Source organism: Telmatherina bonti (assembly GCF_933228915.1).
Source record: "Telmatherina bonti genome assembly, chromosome: 21".
Taxonomy (NCBI): Eukaryota; Metazoa; Chordata; class Actinopteri; order Atheriniformes; family Telmatherinidae; genus Telmatherina; species Telmatherina bonti.
The window spans coordinates 29,370,140-29,392,067 of NC_136630.1; the positions used below are offsets into that span (position 1 = coordinate 29,370,140).

Genomic DNA, 21,928 nt, shown 5'->3' on the forward strand with positions numbered 1-21,928 from the left:
CAAAGAGAGTTTTACATGGTAGCATAATTACCTCCGCCAAGGAGGTTATGTTTTTACCGACTTTATCTGTTTGTCTATTTGTGTTCAAGATAACTAAAGTTATAGACGGATTTTCATGAAATTTTCAGGTCTTGTTGGAAACATGAAAAGGAAGAACTGGTTTTATTCTGGTGGTGATCCAGATCACCGTTTGGATCCAGGAACTTTTTAAAGACCTTGGCAGAGGTTTACGCTCTCCGAGTGTTTTTCTGGGTAAGTTTTGAATTGCAAAGTTTTTATACGATACGATATTTTCAGACACAACTGTATCTCTGTTTTGGTAAATTATTAAATGTAAATAAAAGAAAGAGTCAACCGTAGTCAAGAGAAAGCCAGCAACTATTCCCGTATTTTGTTCAGCATACTGTTGCAATAACTGGCTAAATATTGGAATCAGATCGTGTGGAATTACATTTCACAAATAATGTTAAATAATAATTTGTTGTTTGACCAGATAAAATTCGATAGATAAATCCAAATGCATCAGTAAACAATCAAACATGTTAGTATCAAATTAATTTAAACATTTATTTATATAGTAGCTACCTGATGTCTTAGTTAAATGGCTACATGAAAATATTTTTGCAAAAATGTACGTTGTTTTTAATATTTTACAGTGATCTGTATCATAACAATATCTTTGTCCCTTATAACAAACCAAACTGTGAGAAACATCAAGTAAAAATGTGTGAAGTTATTGTTGTGGTTGGACCTACTACACCTTACAGATAATACATTGGAGGCGCATGGGAGACCCATTCAAGATGGCAGCGCGATGAGACGTCAGTCAACGTGGTATGATGCGGGTCTATGTATATGATGTCTATAGTTCTTCGGCGATACTCGGCGGTGTTCGGTATGTAGAAAACACGAACCACCGGTCGTTTACCGCCACCTGCTGGTGAGGAGAAAGGATAACATTCATCCTTTATTTACTGTTCCAAACCGATTAATGAAAAACAAACAAAATAATTATTGTATAATTACACCAGTATAACATTGACCGCTTTGGTGAAATAAGCTATGCTTTTTATCAAGATGGATTACTCTTACTGAGTAAGAAAGAAACAGGCGGAACCGAATCGTGCCTTAAAAACTCCACTGACCATGATGCTTTGCGCCGAACATGACTTCCTAGTTACTCGGCGGACTGGTTTCTGTCTGTCAGCTGTCCACAACAACAATGACTTCTTGGATGATATTTCTGGTGTACACGCAAAGGTTTGTGTTGTTCTCATTGTTACATCTTCTTTTCTGGAGTGTTTATTTGTCCAGACAGGATTATTTAAGTAAGAAAAGTTCCTGAAAAACACTAGATTTGCTCGCGCGGGAGTCTCAGATCAGACCAGTCTCTTTCCTTCAGACTGAGTTAAATAAACTACACATGTACCACCACCATATAGGTGTTTGTGGAAGATAAAATGCTGCAGTTTTCAGCTTTGACATATTTAGGACTTCACAAAGCAGCTTTATAGAGAACGTATTAATGTCCCACTGCCTGGTTCTGTCTATCTAAATTGATTTAATCAGTTGGATGTCCATTATAACCACAGCTATTTGTCCTTGTTGGATAAACGTTTGTCTTGATCAGATTGTCTGATTTACACCAACTTTATCCTCTTCTTGAGTAGACCACATGGTCACGAGATCCTACAGTCCAGAGGATGTTTGCAGACAGCAGGAATTTTCAATGTTAACATGTAGCATAGCAGCATGATGGGAGAAACTCAGCCTAAAGTCTCCACCAGCATCAGCATCCAGACTAAACACAGTTAAACCCCAAACAGGCAACATGACAACATCACTGTCCACATCTGATCATGTCTCCACACGAACAAGGTGTCATATGAAAGCAGAGACTCTGCTGGTTACAGAGACGTCTGTCTCGTCTCTGTGGGACAGAAACTCTGGAAGACGTCTGTCTCGTCTCTGTGGGACAGAAACTCTGGAAGACGTCTGTCTCGTCGCTGTGGGACAGAAACTCTGGAAGACGTCTGTCTCGTCTCTGTGGGACAGAAACTCTGGAAGACGTCTGTCTCGTCTCTGTGGGACAGAAACTCTGGAAGACGTCTGTCTCGTCTCTGTGGGACAGAAACTCTGGAAGACGTCTGTCTCGTCGCTGTGGGACAGAAACTCTGGAAGACGTCTGTCTCGTCTCTGTGGGACAGAAACTCTGGAAGACGTCTGTCTCGTCTCTGTGGGACAGAAACTCTGGAAGACGTCTGTCTCGTCTCTGTGGGACAGAAACTCTGGAAGACGTCTGTCTCGTCTCCGTGGGACAGAAACTCTGGAAGACGTCTGTCTCGTCTCTGTGGGACAGAAACTCTGGGAGACGTCTATCTCGTCTCCGTGGGACAGAAACTCTGGAAGACGTCTGTCTCGTCTCCGTGGGACAGAAACTCTGGAAGACGTCTGTCTCGTCGCTGTGGGACAGAAACTCTGGAAGACGTCTGTCTCATCTCCGTGGGACAGAAACTCTGGAAGACGTCTGTCTCGTCTCTGTGGGACAGAAACTCTGGAAGACGTCTGTCTCGTCTCTGTGGGACAGAAACTCTGGAAGACGTCTGTCTCGTCTCTGAGGGACAGAAACTCTGGAAGACGTCTGTCTCGTCTCTGAGGGACAGAAACTCTGGAAGACGTCTGTCTCGTCTCTGTGGGACAGAAACTCTGGAAGACGTCTGTCTCGTCTCTGTGGGACAGAAACTCTGGAAGACGTCTGTCTCGTCTCTGTGGGACAGAAACTCTGGAAGACGTCTGTCTCGTCTCTGTGGGACAGAAACTCTGGAAGACGTCTGTCTCGTCTCTGTGGGACAGAAACTCTGGAAGACGTCTGTCTCGTCTCTGTGGGACAGAAACTCTGGAAGACATGTGTCTCGTCTCTGTGGGACAGAAACTCTGGAAGACATGTGTCTCGTCTCTGTGGGACAGAAACTCTGGAAGACATGTGTCTCGTCTCTGTGGGACAGAAACTCTGGAAGACGTCTGTCTCGTCTCTGTGGGACAGAAACTCTGGAAGACGTCTGTCTCGTCTCTGAGGGACAGAAACTCTGGAAGACGTCTGTCTCGTCTCTGAGGGACAGAAACTCTGGAAGACGTCTGTCTCGTCTCTGTGGGACAGAAACTCTGGAAGACGTCTGTCTCGTCTCTGTGGGACAGAAACTCTGGAAGACGTCTGTCTCGTCTCTGTGGGACAGAAACTCTGGAAGACGTCTGTCTCGTCTCTGAGGGACAGAAACTCTGGAAGACGTCTGTCTCGTCTCTGTGGGACAGAAACTCTGGAAGACGTCTGCCTCGTCTCCGTGGGACAGAAACTCTGGAAGACGTCTGTCTCGTCTCTGTGGGACAGAAACTCTGGAAGACGTCTGTCTTGTCTCTGTGGGACAGAAACTCTGGAAGACGTCTGTCTCGTCTCCGTGGGACAGAAACTCTGGAAGACGTTTGTCTCATCTCCGTGGGACAGAAACTCTGGAAGACGTCTGTCTCGTCTCTGAGGGACAGAAACTCTGGGAGACGTCTGTCTCGTCGCTGTGGGACAGAAACTCTGGAAGACGTCTGTCTCGTCTCTGAGGGACAGAAACTCTGGAAGACGTCTGTCTCGTCTCTGTGGGACAGAAACTCTGGAAGACGTCTGTCTCGTCTCTGTGGGACAGAAACTCTGGAAGACGTCTGTCTCGTCTCTGTGGGACAGAAACTCTGGAAGACGTCTGTCTCGTCTCTGTGGGACAGAAACTCTGGAAGACGTCTGTCTCGTCTCTGTGGGACAGAAACTCTGGAAGACGTCTGTCTCGTCTCTGTGGGACAGAAACTCTGGAAGACGTCTGTCTCGTCTCTGTGGGACAGAAACTCTGGAAGACGTCTGTCTCGTCTCTGTGGGACAGAAACTCTGGAAGACGTCTGCCTCGTCTCTGTGGGACAGAAACTCTGGAAGACATGTGTCTCATCTCTGTGGGACAGAAACTCTGGAAGACGTCTGTCTTGTCTCTGTGGGACAGAAACTCTGGAAGACGTCTGTCTCGTCTCTGTGGGACAGAAACTCTGGAAGACGTCTGTCTCATCTCCGTGGGACAGAAACTCTGGAAGACGTCTGTCTCGTCTCTGAGGGACAGAAACTCTGGAAGACGTCTGTCTCGTCTCCGTGGGACAGAAACTCTGGAAGACGTCTGTCTCGTCTCTGAGGGACAGAAACTCTGGAAGACGTCTGTCTCGTCGCTGTGGGACAGAAACTCTGGAAGACGTCTGTCTCGTCTCTGAGGGACAGAAACTCTGGAAGACGTCTGTCTCGTCTCTGAGGGACAGAAACTCTGGAAGACGTCTGTCTCGTCTCTGTGGGACAGAAACTCTGGAAGACGTCTGTCTCGTCTCTGTGGGACAGAAACTCTGGAAGACGTCTGTCTCGTCTCTGAGGGACAGAAACTCTGGAAGACGTCTGTCTTGTCTCTGTGGGACAGAAACTCTGGAAGATGTCTGTCTCGTCTCTGAGGGACAGAAACTCTGGAAGACGTCTGTCTCGTCTCCGTGGGACAGAAACTCTGGAAGACGTCTGTCTCGTCTCTGTGGGACAGAAACTCTGGAAGATGTCTGTCTCGTCTCTGAGGGACAGAAACTCTGGAAGACGTCTGTCTCGTCTCCGTGGGACAGAAACTCTGGAAGACGTCTGTCTCGTCTCTGAGGGACAGAAACTCTGGAAGACGTCTGTCTCGTCTCCGAGGGACAGAAACTCTGGAAGACGTCTGTCTCGTCTCCGAGGGACAGAAACTCTGGAAGACGTCTGTCTCGTCTCCGTGGGACAGAAACTCTGGAAGACGTTTGTCTCGTCTCTGTGGGACAGAAACTCTGGAAGACGTCTGTCTCGTCTCTGAGGGACAGAAACTCTGGAAGACGTCTGTCTCGTCTCTGAGGGACAGAAACTCTGGAAGACGTCTGTCTCGTCTCTGAGGGACAGAAACTCTGGAAGACGTCTGTCTCGTCTCCGTGGGACAGAAACTCTGGAAGACGTCTGTCTCGTCTCTGAGGGACAGAAACTCTGGAAGACGTCTGTCTCGTCTCCGTGGGACAGAAACTCTGGAAGACGTTTGTCTCGTCTCCGTGGGACAGAAACTCTGGAAGACGTCTGTCTCGTCTCTGAGGGACAGAAACTCTGGAAGACGTCTGTCTCGTCTCTGAGGGACAGAAACTCTGGAAGACGTCTGTCTCGTCTCTGTGGGACAGAAACTCTGGAAGACGTCTGTCTCGTCGCTGTGGGACAGAAACTCTGGAAGACGTCTGTCTCGTCTCTGAGGGACAGAAACTCTGGAAGACGTCTGTCTCGTCTCTGAGGGACAGAAACTCTGGAAGACGTCTGTCTCGTCGCTGTGGGACAGAAACTCTGGAAGACGTCTGTCTCGTCTCTGAGGGACAGAAACTCTGGAAGACGTCTGTCTCGTCTCTGTGGGACAGAAACTCTGGAAGATGTCTGTCTCGTCTCTGAGGGACAGAAACTCTGGAAGACGTCTGTCTCGTCTCTGTGGGACAGAAACTCTGGAAGACGTCTGTCTCGTCTCTGTGGGACAGAAACTCTGGAAGACGTCTGTCTCGTCTCTGAGGGACAGAAACTCTGGAAGACGTCTGTCTTGTCTCTGTGGGACAGAAACTCTGGAAGATGTCTGTCTCGTCTCTGAGGGACAGAAACTCTGGAAGACGTCTGTCTCGTCTCCGTGGGACAGAAACTCTGGAAGACGTCTGTCTCGTCTCTGTGGGACAGAAACTCTGGAAGATGTCTGTCTCGTCTCTGAGGGACAGAAACTCTGGAAGACGTCTGTCTCGTCTCCGTGGGACAGAAACTCTGGAAGACGTCTGTCTCGTCTCTGAGGGACAGAAACTCTGGAAGACGTCTGTCTCGTCTCCGAGGGACAGAAACTCTGGAAGACGTCTGTCTCGTCTCCGAGGGACAGAAACTCTGGAAGACGTCTGTCTCGTCTCCGTGGGACAGAAACTCTGGAAGACGTTTGTCTCGTCTCTGTGGGACAGAAACTCTGGAAGACGTCTGTCTCGTCTCTGAGGGACAGAAACTCTGGAAGACGTCTGTCTCGTCTCTGAGGGACAGAAACTCTGGAAGACGTCTGTCTCGTCTCTGAGGGACAGAAACTCTGGAAGACGTCTGTCTCGTCTCCGTGGGACAGAAACTCTGGAAGACGTCTGTCTCGTCTCTGAGGGACAGAAACTCTGGAAGACGTCTGTCTCGTCTCCGTGGGACAGAAACTCTGGAAGACGTCTGTCTCGTCTCCGTGGGACAGAAACTCTGGAAGACGTTTGTCTCGTCTCCGTGGGACAGAAACTCTGGAAGACGTCTGTCTCGTCTCTGAGGGACAGAAACTCTGGAAGACGTCTGTCTCGTCTCTGAGGGACAGAAACTCTGGAAGACGTCTGTCTCGTCTCTGTGGGACAGAAACTCTGGAAGACGTCTGTCTCGTCGCTGTGGGACAGAAACTCTGGAAGACGTCTGTCTCGTCTCTGAGGGACAGAAACTCTGGAAGACGTCTGTCTCGTCTCTGAGGGACAGAAACTCTGGAAGACGTCTGTCTCGTCTCTGTGGGACAGAAACTCTGGAAGACGTCTGTCTCGTCTCTGAGGGACAGAAACTCTGGAAGACGTCTGTCTCGTCTCTGAGGGACAGAAACTCTGGAAGACGTCTGTCTCGTCTCTGTGGGACAGAAACTCTGGAAGACGTCTGTCTCGTCTCTGAGGGACAGAAACTCTGGAAGACGTCTGTCTCGTCTCCGTGGGACAGAAACTCTGGAAGACGTCTGTCTCGTCTCTGAGGGACAGAAACTCTGGAAGACGTCTGTCTCGTCGCTGTGGGACAGAAACTCTGGAAGACGTCTGTCTCGTCTCTGAGGGACAGAAACTCTGGAAGACGTCTGTCTCGTCTCTGTGGGACAGAAACTCTGGAAGACGTCTGTCTCGTCTCTGAGGGACAGAAACTCTGGAAGACGTCTGTCTCGTCTCTGTGGGACAGAAACTCTGGAAGACGTCTGTCTCGTCTCTGTGGGACAGAAACTCTGGAAGACGTCTGTCTCGTCTCTGTGGGACAGAAACTCTGGAAGACGTCTGTCTCGTCTCTGAGGGACAGAAACTCTGGAAGACGTCTGTCTTGTCTCTGTGGGACAGAAACTCTGGAAGACGTCTGTCTCGTCTCTGAGGGACAGAAACTCTGGAAGACGTCTGTCTCGTCTCCGTGGGACAGAAACTCTGGAAGACGTCTGTCTCGTCTCTGTGGGACAGAAACTCTGGAAGATGTCTGTCTCGTCTCTGAGGGACAGAAACTCTGGAAGACGTCTGTCTCGTCTCCGTGGGACAGAAACTCTGGAAGACGTCTGTCTCGTCTCTGAGGGACAGAAACTCTGGAAGACGTCTGTCTCGTCTCCGTGGGACAGAAACTCTGGAAGACGTCTGTCTCGTCTCTGAGGGACAGAAACTCTGGAAGACGTCTGTCTCGTCTCTGAGGGACAGAAACTCTGGAAGACGTCTGTCTCGTCTCTGAGGGACAGAAACTCTGGAAGACGTCTGTCTCGTCTCTGTGGGACAGAAACTCTGGAAGACGTCTGTCTCGTCGCTGTGGGACAGAAACTCTGGAAGACGTCTGTCTCGTCTCTGAGGGACAGAAACTCTGGAAGACGTCTGTCTCGTCTCTGAGGGACAGAAACTCTGGAAGACGTCTGTCTCGTCTCTGTGGGACAGAAACTCTGGAAGACGTCTGTCTCGTCTCTGAGGGACAGAAACTCTGGAAGACGTCTGTCTCGTCTCTGAGGGACAGAAACTCTGGAAGACGTCTGTCTCGTCTCTGTGGGACAGAAACTCTGGAAGACGTCTGTCTCGTCTCTGAGGGACAGAAACTCTGGAAGACGTCTGTCTCGTCGCTGTGGGACAGAAACTCTGGAAGACGTCTGTCTCGTCTCTGAGGGACAGAAACTCTGGAAGACGTCTGTCTCGTCTCTGAGGGACAGAAACTCTGGAAGACGTTTGTCTCGTCTCCGTGGGACAGAAACTCTGGAAGACGTCTGTCTCGTCTCTGAGGGACAGAAACTCTGGAAGACGTCTGTCTCGTCTCTGAGGGACAGAAACTCTGGAAGACGTCTGTCTCGTCTCTGTGGGACAGAAACTCTGGAAGACGTCTGTCTCGTCGCTGTGGGACAGAAACTCTGGAAGACGTCTGTCTCATCTCTGAGGGACAGAAACTCTGGAAGACGTCTGTCTCGTCTCTGTGGGACAGAAACTCTGGAAGACGTCTGTCTCGTCGCTGTGGGACAGAAACTCTGGAAGACGTCTGTCTCATCTCTGAGGGACAGAAACTCTGGAAGACGTCTGTCTCGTCTCTGAGGGACAGAAACTCTGGAAGACGTCTGTCTCGTCTCTGTGGGACAGAAACTCTGGAAGACGTCTGTCTCGTCTCTGAGGGACAGAAACTCTGGAAGACGTCTGTCTCGTCTCTGAGGGACAGAAACTCTGGAAGACGTCTGTCTCGTCTCTGAGGGACAGAAACTCTGGAAGACGTCTGTCTCGTCTCTGAGGGACAGAAACTCTGGAAGACGTCTGTCTTGTCTCCGAGGGACAGAAACTCTGGAAGACGTCTGTCTCGTCTCCGAGGGACAGAAACTCTGGAAGACGTCTGTCTCGTCTCCGTGGGACAGAAACTCTGGAAGACGTTTGTCTCGTCTCTGTGGGACAGAAACTCTGGAAGACGTCTGTCTCGTCTCTGAGGGACAGAAACTCTGGAAGACGTCTGTCTCGTCTCTGAGGGACAGAAACTCTGGAAGACGTCTGTCTCGTCTCTGAGGGACAGAAACTCTGGAAGACGTCTGTCTCGTCTCCGTGGGACAGAAACTCTGGAAGACGTCTGTCTCGTCTCTGAGGGACAGAAACTCTGGAAGACGTCTGTCTCGTCTCCGTGGGACAGAAACTCTGGAAGACGTTTGTCTCGTCTCCGTGGGACAGAAACTCTGGAAGACGTCTGTCTCGTCTCTGAGGGACAGAAACTCTGGAAGACGTCTGTCTCGTCTCTGAGGGACAGAAACTCTGGAAGACGTCTGTCTCGTCTCTGTGGGACAGAAACTCTGGAAGACGTCTGTCTCGTCGCTGTGGGACAGAAACTCTGGAAGACGTCTGTCTCGTCTCTGAGGGACAGAAACTCTGGAAGACGTCTGTCTCGTCTCTGAGGGACAGAAACTCTGGAAGACGTCTGTCTCGTCTCTGTGGGACAGAAACTCTGGAAGACGTCTGTCTCGTCTCTGAGGGACAGAAACTCTGGAAGACGTCTGTCTCGTCTCTGAGGGACAGAAACTCTGGAAGACGTCTGTCTCGTCTCTGTGGGACAGAAACTCTGGAAGACGTCTGTCTCGTCTCTGAGGGACAGAAACTCTGGAAGACGTCTGTCTCGTCGCTGTGGGACAGAAACTCTGGAAGACGTCTGTCTCGTCTCTGAGGGACAGAAACTCTGGAAGACGTCTGTCTCGTCTCTGTGGGACAGAAACTCTGGAAGACGTCTGTCTCGTCTCTGTGGGACAGAAACTCTGGAAGACGTCTGTCTCGTCTCTGAGGGACAGAAACTCTGGAAGACGTCTGTCTCGTCTCTATTGGACAGAAACTCTGGAAGATGTCTGTCTCGTCTCTGAGGGACAGAAACTCTGGAAGACGTCTGTCTCGTCTCTGAGGGACAGAAACTCTGGAAGACGTCTGTCTCGTCTCTGTGGGACAGAAACTCTGGAAGACGTCTGTCTCGTCGCTGTGGGACAGAAACTCTGGAAGACGTCTGTCTCATCTCTGTGGGACAGAAACTCTGGAAGACGTCTGTTTCTGACAGAAACTGGCATCCAGACCAGAACATCATGTCTGTTTTTATTCCAGCTCCAAAAACTCTGACAATGTGTCTCCTGTGACTCTGCCTTTGTTTGACATGAATCATGAAGCTCCTGCTAGTTTCCGTGGAGATGAAGCTCCTGCTAGTCTCCATGGAGATGAAGCTCCTGCTAGTCTCCATGGAGATGAAGGGAGGTTTAAGCAAAGTCTTCGCTCCTATTTTATAAACTTTCTTGGTCTTCACGTCTGTCTGGACCCTCATGTTTTTTCTACGGTGAATGTGGGGTCTCTCCCTGGATTCTCCCAACTGAGCATTAGAGATGTTCTTCATCATCAGCAGCAGCAGCCAATGGCTTTCTGAGATTTTTACCTGTATGACACCTCTATTAAACACCTGTACAGGTGAACTTTTTACCTTCTACTGCAGCACAGCTCCTCGTCAGACAGGAACTGAGCTGCTTTTCTCTGGTTTTCACTGAAGGTTACGTGGTTTTTAGGAGATAAATATTTCCACATTCTACCGTGTTCCAGGTGAATTTACTTTGACACAGAACCACACATGTTGATTGTGACACGTCTGTAGTAATCCCACACGTCTCAGCTGTCTGTGGAAAGCACACAGAAACCCTTGTAGTTGTGAAGAGGTACTTTAGTTGTTTTGGTTCTACATCTCAGACAGGAGGAACTTATGCTTTGTGGTGTAAAATGCATCATGAAGAAAATATCATTTTAAGCTTCCTGTAAAAACGAGACAGAAAATTGTCCGGTCCAGATAATGTCGAGTGAATTAATGAGTAAATTCTGTCCATTTTCAGCTAAGTGTTGAAGGACAGAGCCAAACCTCTGGTGATCAGGATTGCGGTGACCCAGGATGGACAGTTTCAGGCGGACGTACCTGCGGCTGTGTAAGGAGGGAGCCGTGGAGCCTCAGGAAAGTGTCCTGGCTCAGCTCCAGGAGACCAGGAGCACCCAGAGCTCCAGACTGGACCTCAGTGGGCAGAGCCTGTCTGCAGATACCTGCACAGTGCTGGCCAGAGCCCTGCAGAAAGACACCGTCTTCACAGAGCTGTCACTCAGTGACTGCATGCTCAGTGAAGAAGGTCTGTATTGGTTTTCAGTCTATGTTTTTGGTTGGTGTGTGTGTGTGTGTGTGTTAACCTGGTTTGTTACAGTTAGCTGTAGTACTGTAGTACTACAGTCAGGGATGTAAACCGTCTCCTAAATCCCAGGTTTTCTGAATCAGGACATGGTAAACCATCTGATCCTCCGCAGGTGTTAAAATGAGCTGAATCTGGTCTGTTCTACCCTTGTCTCCGTGTTTGGGATTCAATTAAATTCAACTTTATTTACATAGCGTCAAATCACAGCAATGCCATCTCAAGACGCTTCACAGACAGGAAAAAAAACATAATGAATCTTCGTCATCCTCGTCCTGCTTCATGAGACGTTTCAGAAAAGCTGTGAGACAGACGGACTCACATCCGACTCGGAGGACTTCATGGTCCATCAGGGACCAGATCATCATCCCTCCACCACCGTGCTGACGGCTGCTATGAGGCGTTTAAGGACCAAACATGTCCACGTTGGTCTGGTCTGTCCAGAGGACATTGTTCCAGAAGTCTGCTGGTTTGTTCAGATGCAGCTCTGCAGACTAAACCATCCTGCCATGTTTCCCAACAAGCCGTACTGGTTCAGTCTACTCTAACTGGTCTGTCATGAACTTTAACATCTAACCAGCTGACTGAGACCTGCAGAGTCTGAGATGTAGACGTTGGACTGGACCTGCTGGGACGTCCAGTCCTGGAAGACTACCAGCTGTTTGTCTCTGCAGAACGACGGACTCCAGATAGTCTGGAAAGACCTGCTGACCTTCCCAGCTGCTCCTCTCAGGTCATTTCTGATGTCTTTCCTCCTGAACGAACCTGAACGTCTCACAGAGGAGCTCAGACTGATGAAGGTTGATCAGCAGAGTGGAAGCAGTCAGGATGGATGTGGTCTCTCACTCATCTGAGGATGGAGGAGCTGCGTTTCATCACCTGATGAGGAACTTTTTCATCTTCCCATTCGAGAAATCTTACAACTAATCAGTGTATTTATAGAAGGAAGTTAGCTGTGTGGTTTATGTGACTGAGTGCCATAGCACAGAGGAATCAGACCTTCCAGCTACTCACACACTCACAGAGAAATAAATTAGTTTGGTTTGGTTTTATCCATCACTAACAGTCTCCGTTTCCTCACTTCAGCTGCCAAAACACTCCTGAGTGGACTGTTAGCCAACACCACAGTAAAATCCCTGGATCTAAAGGTATGTCAGAAGGAGCCGTTTAAAGGCGCAGACACACACGTTGCTTTTCATCTCATAAGGCAGCTTGTTTATGAATGCTGCTGTCCACAGGGGAACAACCTCAGGTCGTCTGGTGCTGAGGTGCTGGGGAAGCTGCTGGCTTCTAACACAACCCTGCGGAGGTGAGGAAGATGCTTTTACACGTCTGTTACACTGCAGAGCTGGATGATGTGAGGGAAATATCTGAGCTGGCTGTTGTCTGCAGGCTGGTGTTGGAGTGGAACGCTCTGGGGGTTTGGGAAGAAGCCTTTTCCCTCTTCTGTGGTGGTTTGGCCTCCAACAGCGCGCTGACACAGCTGGACCTGCGCAACAATCAGATCAGCCACCACGGAGCGTCGGAGCTGGCGCTGGCCCTCAGATCCAACAACAGCTTGGAAGAGCTGGGTAATGTTCTGTCCTGTCTCCTGTCTGTACACCATTTACGTCAGAGGTGTCCAACATATGGTCCGGGGGCCAAACTGATGACACTAAATGCTACTTAATAGATGTGACTTCAGTTTGTATAATGAGGTGAGTCAGTCCAGGTGGTCAGGAGTGCTAACATAGGCTGTATATAAAGAGATGGGCGGAGCCTCCGTGACGTCACCCGTAGGTTTCTGAAGAGCTGAATTGAAGCTCGGTGGGCGGTTCCTACCATCGCCATCTTAGGAGGGGCATGTGTGTCGTCTCGCCTGGAAAATACAAATATGGGCAAAGAGGTGGAGTTGAGAGGGGGGCTGTGAGCGTCACGGTGGATGATTGACATCGAGTGAACTCCGAGCTTTCTGTAGCTAAGAGCTAACCGAGCTAACCCGGAGATAACAGGAGCTAACCAGCTAACGGAGGTAGGCGGGCTAAAGCTAAGTCACGCTGTTAACCGGCTAAAAACCGCGGTTGTTCCATGTTCTTCTGACTTGAAGCGGGAGATCGGGTACCTGTCAATCAAAAGGACACGCCCCTAAATATGCTGAACTTCGAGATTAAATTACTTTTAAACTGAGGAGTAAGAAAAAAATTCACTCCCCCCACAGTTGTCATGAAGTTAAACCTGACCTCCATCCATCCATCCATCCATCCATCCATCCATCCATCCATCCATCTTCTGCCGCTTATCCGGAGTCGGGTCGCGGGGGCAGCAGCCTAAGCAGGGAAGCCCAGACTTCCCTCTCCCCAGCCGCATATGCCAACTCTGCGGGGGGGATCCCGAGGCGTTCCCAGGCCAGCCGAGAGATATAATCCCTCCAGCGTGTCCTGGGTCTTCCCCGGGGTCTCCTCCCAGAGGGACGTGCCTGGAACACCTCACCAGGGAGGCGTCCAGGAGGCATCCTGACCAGATGCCCGAGCCACCTCAACTGGTTCCTCTCGATGCGGAGGAGCAGCGGCTCTACTCTGAGCCCCTCCCGGATGACCGAGCTCCTCACCCTATCTCTAAGGGAGAGCCCGGCCACCCTGCGGAGGAAACCCATTTCAGCCGCCTATATACGAGATCTCGTTCTTTCGGTCACGACCCACAGCTCATGACCATAGGTGAGGGTAGGAACGTAGATCGACTGGTAAATTGAGAGCTTCGCCTTCTGGCTCAGCTCCTTCTTCACCACGACAGACCGGCGCAGAGTCCGCATTACTGCAGACGCCGCACTGATCCGTCTGTCGATCTCACGCTCCATCCTTCCCTCACTCGTGAACAAGACCCCAAGATATTTAAACTCCTCCACTTGAGGCAGGACCTGACTCCCGACCCGGAGAGGGCAATCCACCCTATTCCGGCTGAGGACCATGGTCTAAGATTTGGAGGCGCTGATTCTCATCCCAGCCGCTTCACACTCGGCCGCGAATCGCTCAAGCGAGAGCTGGAGATCACGACCAGATGAAGCCAACAGGACCACGTCATCCGCAAAAAGCAGGGACCCAATCCTGAGGCCACCAAGTCGGATCCCCTCAACCCCTCGGCTGCGCCTAGAAATTCTGTCCATATAAGTTATGAACAGAATCTTTGATAAAGGGCAGCCTTGGCGTTGTCCAACCCTCACCGGAAACGAATCCGACTTACTACTGGCAATGCGGACCAAGCTCTGACACCTGTCGTACAGAGACCGGACAGCCCGTACAAGGGGGTCCGGTACCCCATACTCCCGGAGTACCCCCCACAGGAGCCCCTGGGGGACACGGTCGAATGCCTTCTCCAGGTCCACAAAACACATGTAGACTGGTTGGGCAAACTCCCATGCCCCCTCCAGGACCCCAAAGAGTGTATAGAGCTGGTCCACTGTTCCGCGACCAGGACGAAAACCACACTGCTCCTCCTCAATCCGGGATTCAACTATCCGGCGGACCCTCCTCTCCAGGACCCCTGAATAGACCTTACCAGGGAGGCTGAAGAGTGTGATTCCCCTGTAATTGGAACACACCCTCCGGTCCCCCTTCTTAAAAAGGGGGACCACCACCCCAGTCTGCCAGTCCAGCGGTACTGCCCCTGATGTCCACGCAATGCTGCAGAGGCGTGTCAGCCAGGACAGCCCCACAGCATCCAGAGCCTTAAGGAACTCCGGGCGGATCTCATCCACCCCCGGGGCCTTGCCGCCAAGGAGCTTTTTGACCACCTCAGCGACTTCAGCCCCAGAGATAGGAGAGTCCACCCCTGAGTCCGCCAGCTCTGCTTCCTCAACGGAAGACGTGTTGGTAGGATTGAGGAGGTCTTCGAAGTATTCATTCCACCGACCCACAACGTCCCGAGTTGAGGTCAGCAGCTCCCCACCTCCACTATACACAGTATTGACGGAGCACTGCTTCCCCCTCCTGAGCTGCCGGATGGCGGACCAGAATCTCCTCGAAGCCGTCCGGAAGTCTTTCTCCATGGCCTCACCGAACTCCTCCCATGCCCGAGTTTTTGCCTCGGCAACAGCCGAAGCCGCATGCCGCTTAGCCCGCCGGTACCCATCAGCTGCCTCCAGAGTCCCACAGGCCAAGAAGGCCCGATAGGACTCCTTCTTCAGCTTGACGGCATCCCTCACTGTTGGTGTCCACCAACGAGTCCTGGGATTACCGCCACGACAGGCACCAACGACCTTACAGCCACAGCTCCGGCTGGCCGCCTCAGCAATAGAGGCACGGAACACAGCCCATTCGGACTCAATGTCCCCCGCCTCACTCGGGACATGGTTGAAGCTCTGCTGAAGGTGGGAGTTGAAGCTCGCTCTGACGGGGGACTCAGCCAGGCGTTCCCAGCAGACCCTCACAACACGTTTGGGCCTGCCAGATCTGACCGGCTTCCTCCCCCACCATCTGAGCCAACTCACCACCAGGTGGTGATCAGTTGACAGCTCCGCCCCCCTCTTCACCCGAGTGGCCGCAGGTCTGACGATACGACTACAAAGTCGATCATTGAACTGCGGCCCAGGGAATCCTGATGCCAGGTGTACATATGGACACTCTTATGTTGGAACATGGTGTTCGTTATGGACAATCCATGACGCGCACAGAAGTCCAATAACAAAACACCATTTGGGTTCAGAGGAGGGGGACCATGCCTCCCAATCACTCCCCTCCAGGTCTCACTGTCATTGCCCACGTGAGCATTGAAGTCCCCCAGCAGAACAATGGAGTCCCCAGAAGGAGCACCCTCCAGTACTCCCTCCAAAGACCCCAGAAAGGGTGGGTACTCTGAACTGCTGTTCGGTGCATAAGCACAGACAACAGTCAGGACCCGTCCCCCCACCCGGAGGCGGAGGGAAACTACCCTTTCATCCACCAGGGTAAACCCCAACGTGCAGGCACCAAGCTGGGGGCTGATGAGAATGCCCACACCTGCTCGGCGCCTCTCACCATGAGCAACTCCAGAGTGGAAGAAAGCCCAGCCCCTTTCGAGGGTACTGGTTCCAGAGCCCAAGCCATGCGTCGAGGTGAGTCCAACTATATCTAGCCGGAACCGCTCAACCTCGCGCACAAGCTCAGGCTCCTTCCCCACCAGAGAGGTGACGTTCCACGTCCCTAGAGCCAGCTTCTGCAGCCGGGGATCGGACCGCCAGGGTCCCCGCCCCTTGCTGCCGCCCAGCTCACACTGCACCCGAACCCTACGGCTCCTCCCGCAGATGGTGAGCCCACGGAAGGTGGGGCCCATGTAACCCTTTCGGGCTGAGCCCGACCGGGCCCCATGGGCGAAGGCCCGGCCACCAGACGCTCGCTCTCGCACCCCACCTCCAGGCCTGGCTCCAGAGGGGGGTCCCGGTAACCCGCCGTGCTTGGTCTGGTCCCTCCCCTAGACACCTGTTTGCCATGGGTGACCCTACCAGGGGCATAAAGCCCCCGACAACATAGCTGCTAGGATCTTCGGGACGCACAAACCCCTCCACCACGATAAGGTGACGGCTCAGGGAGGGGTAAACCTGACCTATAAACCGAAAATGGATTTTTGTACCAGGCTGTAAACATGTTTATTCCTGCTGTAAACATGTTTATTTCTGCTGTGAAGTTGGTCTTTTTAACATGGGAGTCTATGGGGATTTGTTCTGTTTTGGAGCCCCTAGTGGATGAAGGGGGAACTGCAGATTTATGCACTTCCACATAGGCTTCACTTTTAACTGCCGGAGGTTGCCGCTTGAGTGCTACACACACATGGAAATGTACAAGTATGCACACTTATAATAACGTCTAAATCTGGAAAAGTTCCTCTGATCATCGTGTGAAATGCTGAATTTTCCACTTCCACATACCTGGAATGACATGTTTGCAGGTTTTATCGATCCGTGTTGATCTGGAAGGAAGGAAATGGGTTAAAATGACTAAATAAGTAAAATATGTATGTTATTAAAATGAATAAAGATAAAAAAAAAAAAAAGTAAATAGGTGTAAATAAAAATATGAAATATAAATAACTATATATAAGAAATAAATCTAAACAATTTATTTCATGCAAAGTTTTAAAAATGTAAAAAAATTGATTGAATTGTTTAAGTTTATACAATTTATAAAAATGTATTTAGTAAATAATGACTAATAGTTTTTATTTTAGTAACAAAATGCAATAAAGGCTCTAAAAATCTTTGCTTTTTATTATCATTTTTAACCTTAAATTTATATTTGACATAATACTGTTGCTGCAGGGGATTTAATTTGTCTTAAATCCCTTTTGTTTCATCCCTCTGAAGGGACGCCACAGTGAGTCAACACACGGGTGAATTGGCGCATGCTTTACGCTGGATGCCCTTCCTGACACAACCCTGTGCATTTATCCGGGTTTGGACCGGCCCTCAGAGGACAATCGTGACCCATTCGGGTCATACCGCCCAGACCGGAGCCTGCTGTGGAAAACCTCCGTCGCAGCAGTTTTCAGTTGCTGTGACACAGAAGTCAAAGCAGCAGGCCAACGTGCGCTTTCCCCAGAGTTTTTCCTCGTGTTTCATCATTTATTTCAGCTGATTTGTTAAGGCGTTACCAGCTATTAGCTGTTAGCAGTAGCTTGGTAGCAAGTATGGAGGAGGGCTTGTAACTTATCAGCACCTATAATGAAACAGAATTATGTATCGTTCTGCACCTCATCACCTGACGGGATGCCAACATGTGCAACATGTTGACATTTTCACATTTGTGACTCTCTGCAGCTTCCGTAGTTTTAATTATGAGCTTAAACTGTGAGGCGTCAGTAAGCATTACTCGGTTGTTTGCATTCAGTTAGCTAGATGTTCTTACACACTGTGGCTTTAATTCTCCTGGTTTAGTTTAAAGGTGGGCATGAAAGTGCTTCACTGGCTGTGTTTCATCAGCACTAATATTCCAGCATCAACTTGGTTGGGACATTATCAGCCGTATTTTCTGGACTATAAATCGCTCCGGAGTGTAAGTCACACTGGGCCAAAAATGCCTAATTAGGTAGAAAAAAACATACATAAGTCACATTTTTTGCAGGTAATTTATTGTATAAACTACTTGGACCAAAAACACACATTACGTCATCTTGGAAGGCAAGTTATAACAATAGTAAAAGAATAGAGACCTGAGAGCTGAATAGGTCTAAGATATGCTAACACAATGACGGTTATTCAGCTACATGAAAAATAAACATGAACAGAAAAGGTTCCAGTGTTTTATGTAACATTACAAACAGACGTAATTATAGTCTAAAGAACAAAACAAGTGTAGCTTTACTGTAATTAATAGCACGCGATCTCACTCCACATCACTAAATCCGTTGGGTTCGCCGTCCTCGGTGTCTCTTCTGAATAACTCCGCGTGGAGACGTGACTCCACCGTTGACAAGCCTCTCCCCGCAACACGTTGTTCGAGCAGCCACTGGGGAACTCGTTCCTCTAGCTGTTGACTTCTACCTTTGAGCTCGCAGTTAGCTTTTTTTGTTCTTTTTCCATCGCAGTAAGAGTAGCATCAGCTTTACGCCAGTCCCTAACAAATTTCTCACATGTAGAATATGATTTTATTTTGGGGGCATTAAGTTTAGTCGTTCTCAGTTGTCTTTCTAAGCTAATGTTTACTGTTTAAATTTTTAATTGCTAAGGAGTAGGAGATATCTGTGCGTAGGTCTAGAGCGCCCTCTTGTGGCTGTCTGTGAAATTATATATATTTTTTCATGGATAAGTCGCTCCCGAGTCGCAGGAACAGCTCACCTATGAAAAAAAGTGTGACTTATAGTCCGGAAAATGCGCTAAACTATATTTTCCGGTTTCTGAATATCATCTGGTTAACAGAGAAAGATCACATCTGGAATAATTCATTTTTAAAACAAACGCTGCTCCTTTACGACACATCTGCATCCAGAGTTTCCAGGTTGGGTTTATCCCACTGACCCTGGTTTTATGTGTAAGAACAGGTTTTGTGTTTCATACGTGTGTTTGAACATGATATGCTTTAAACTGCTTTGGCTTTAAATCCTGATCTGATTCAGGAGTTTGATTGTACATAATTAAGGAAATAATTGCATTCATGATGAACTTCAGGAATTGGTGTCGTGTGTAACGTGTCCTGCTGGCCCTCCTGCAGATGGTGGTTCTGATTTAACGTGCTGCTCTCAGATGGATGTGGTCACCACATTATGTAGTCTTACTGCTGATCGATGAGCTGAACTCTGGATTTAAAACTGCTGTAATCAAGCCTTTACTTAAAAATCAATCTCTGGATCCAGTGGTGATAGCAAATTATAGACCTATATCTAACCTCCCGTTTATGTCCAAAATTCTGGAGAAAATAGTTTCAGCTCAGCTACATGCCCACCTGAGCAGAAATAATTTATACGAAGAGTTTCAGTCAGGATTTAGAGCTCATCATAGCACTGAGACGGCATTGTTGAAAGTTACTAATGACCTTCTTATGGCCTCAGACAAAGGACTTCTGTCTGTACTTATCTTGCTTGATCTTAGTGCTGCATTTGATACAGTCGATCATAACATTCTGTTACAGAGACTAGAACAGGTGATTGGAATTACAGGTACAGCGTTAAGCTGGTTTAAATCATATTTATCTGATAGACTTCAGTTCTTTCATGTAAATGACAAGTCCTCCTCCCAAACTACAGTAAGTTATGGAGTTCCTCAAGGTTCTGTACTTGGACCAATACTCTTCATGCTATATATGCTCCCTTTAGGCAAAATTATTAGACAGCATGGAATAAACTTTCATTGTTATGCAGATGATATTCAAATATACTTATCCTTTAAACCAAATTGAAAAAAATCAGCATGATAGGCTACAAAATTGTCTCATAGACATAAAGACTTGGATGTCTAGAAATTTTCTCCTCTTAAACTCAGATAAGACTGAAGTAATTCTCGTTGGATCTGAAAAACTCAGAGCTAAATTTTCCGGTTTTGTAATGAACCTGGATGGCATTACTTTAGCTTCCAGTGCTACAGTGAGAAACCTTGGAGTAATATTTGACCCTGACCTGTCCTTTGGTCCACATATTAAGCAGGTTACTAAAACAGCCTTCTTTCATTTACGTAATATAGCCAAAATTAGGGACATTCTGTCTCAGAGTGATGCAGAAAAACTGGTTCACGCTTTTGTTACTTCGAGACTAGATTACTGTAACTCTCTCTTACTGGGCTGTCCTAAATATGCCCTGAAAAGCCTTCAGCTGATCCAGAATTCTGCAGCCAGAGTCCTGACCAGAACCAGCATGAGAGATCATATTTCTCCAGTTTTAGCCTCTCTTCATTGGCTGCCTGTAGAATCTAGAATAGAATTTAAAATCCTTCTCCTTACATATAAAGCCCTCCACAGCCAGGCACCACTATATATCAAAGACCTCATAGTTCCTTATATACCAAGCAGAGTACTTCGTTCGCAGACTGCAGGCTTACTTGTGGTTCCTAGAGTCTCAAAGAGCCGAGCAGGAGGCAGAGCCTTTGGTTATCAGGCCCCTCTCTTATGGAATAAGCTCCCAGTTAGTGTTAGGGAAGCAGACACCCTCCCCACCTTTAAGACTAGGCTGAAGACTTATCTTTTTGATAAGTCCTATAGCTAGGGATGGTTATCATCCCTTAGTTATGCTGCTATAGGTTTAGACTGCTGAGGGACATTTCCTGATACACTGAGCTTCTTTCTTTTTCTCTTTATCGCTCTACTTTATCTCCCCCCCCCCTTGAGCCGGGTTCTGTCAGAGGTTTCCTTCCTGTTAAAAGGGAGTTTTTTCCTTCCCACTGTCGCCGTGTGCTTGCTCAGGATGGGAGATTGAGTTGGACTCAACTCAATCTGTTGGTTTCCTTATATAGGCTATTATGAATTAGCCTTCATTATGTTTTCCCCTCTCTCTGTAAAGTGTCTTGAGATGGCATTGCCGTGATTTGATGCTATATAAATAAAGTTGAATTGAATTGAATGTCTGCAGATTTGAGGTGGAACAACGTTGGTCTGTTGGGGGGGAGATCCTTGCTGGAGGCGCTGCAGAAAAACAGGAGCATAGTGCAGCTGGAGATGGGCGGGAACAACATTCCCAGTGACACGCTGAAAGCTCTCGGCAAGTCTTCACATGTTTTCTCATCATGGCACATTTTCCTGCTCTGAAGGTCAGGTGTGTGTGAAGATCTCAGGTGTGACATGCATGATGAGGAGGCTGTTTGTTTGTGTTTCCAGAGCAGATCACAGGACACAACTCCGACAGGCAGTCCACCATCAGAGAGACCAGCAGCAGAACCCAAGTCCTCAGCAAGGAGATTCAAACTCTGAAAGAGGAGAAGGGTCGGCAGGTACCTGAACACAAAATGGTCACTGTTTTCACAAACACCAGGTCAGAAAATAATCATATAGCTAAGAAACCCAACGTCAGGAACGGAAACCTCCACCAGAACCAGAACCAGGAAGGAAAACCTCCATCTGGACTAGAACCAGGAAGGAAAACCTCCATCAGAATTAATTTGAATCAGCTGTGTTGGAGAAAGAACAGATGGAAAACCTGCTGGATTGTGGACCTCGTAGGACCGAGTTTTAGACCTCTGCTGCTCTGGATGGTAAATCCACAATGATCCATGATAACACCATTATTTATCACATCTTCATCACCATCACTACCATGTTGCTAACCTCTATTTTCATCTGGACATGATGATGAAGACACTTCCTGCCAGACTTTCCACCAATCTGAGAGCTTAAACTGACGGTAACGTCCAATCAGGAGCAGCCAAAGATCAACAAGTGATGAGCAGGAAAATAATGATCCTCTGTGGCTGGAATAAAGTTCTTTCTGCAGCTATATCTCTTGATACACTCATTTTACATCATTTCAGCATCATA

The 21,928-nt window shown here is 48.8% G+C and overlaps 1 protein-coding gene across 1 annotated transcript in view; it reads left to right on the forward strand.

Moving 5' to 3' along the window:
- The first annotated feature begins 1,175 nt into the window (after positions 1–1,175).
- lrrc45 (leucine rich repeat containing 45) overlaps positions 1,176–21,928 on the forward strand; it is a 51,370-nt gene continuing 30,617 nt past the window's right edge. Inside the window, exons 1-7 of the mRNA XM_079261375.1 lie at positions 1,176–1,260; positions 10,686–10,970; positions 12,114–12,175; positions 12,266–12,336; positions 12,420–12,598; positions 21,027–21,155; positions 21,272–21,384. Of these exons, the coding sequence (XP_079117501.1) occupies positions 10,742–10,970; positions 12,114–12,175; positions 12,266–12,336; positions 12,420–12,598; positions 21,027–21,155; positions 21,272–21,384 (783 nt within the window). The 5' untranslated portion in view covers positions 1,176–1,260; positions 10,686–10,741. The remainder of the gene's footprint in view (positions 1,261–10,685; positions 10,971–12,113; positions 12,176–12,265; positions 12,337–12,419; positions 12,599–21,026; positions 21,156–21,271; positions 21,385–21,928) is intronic.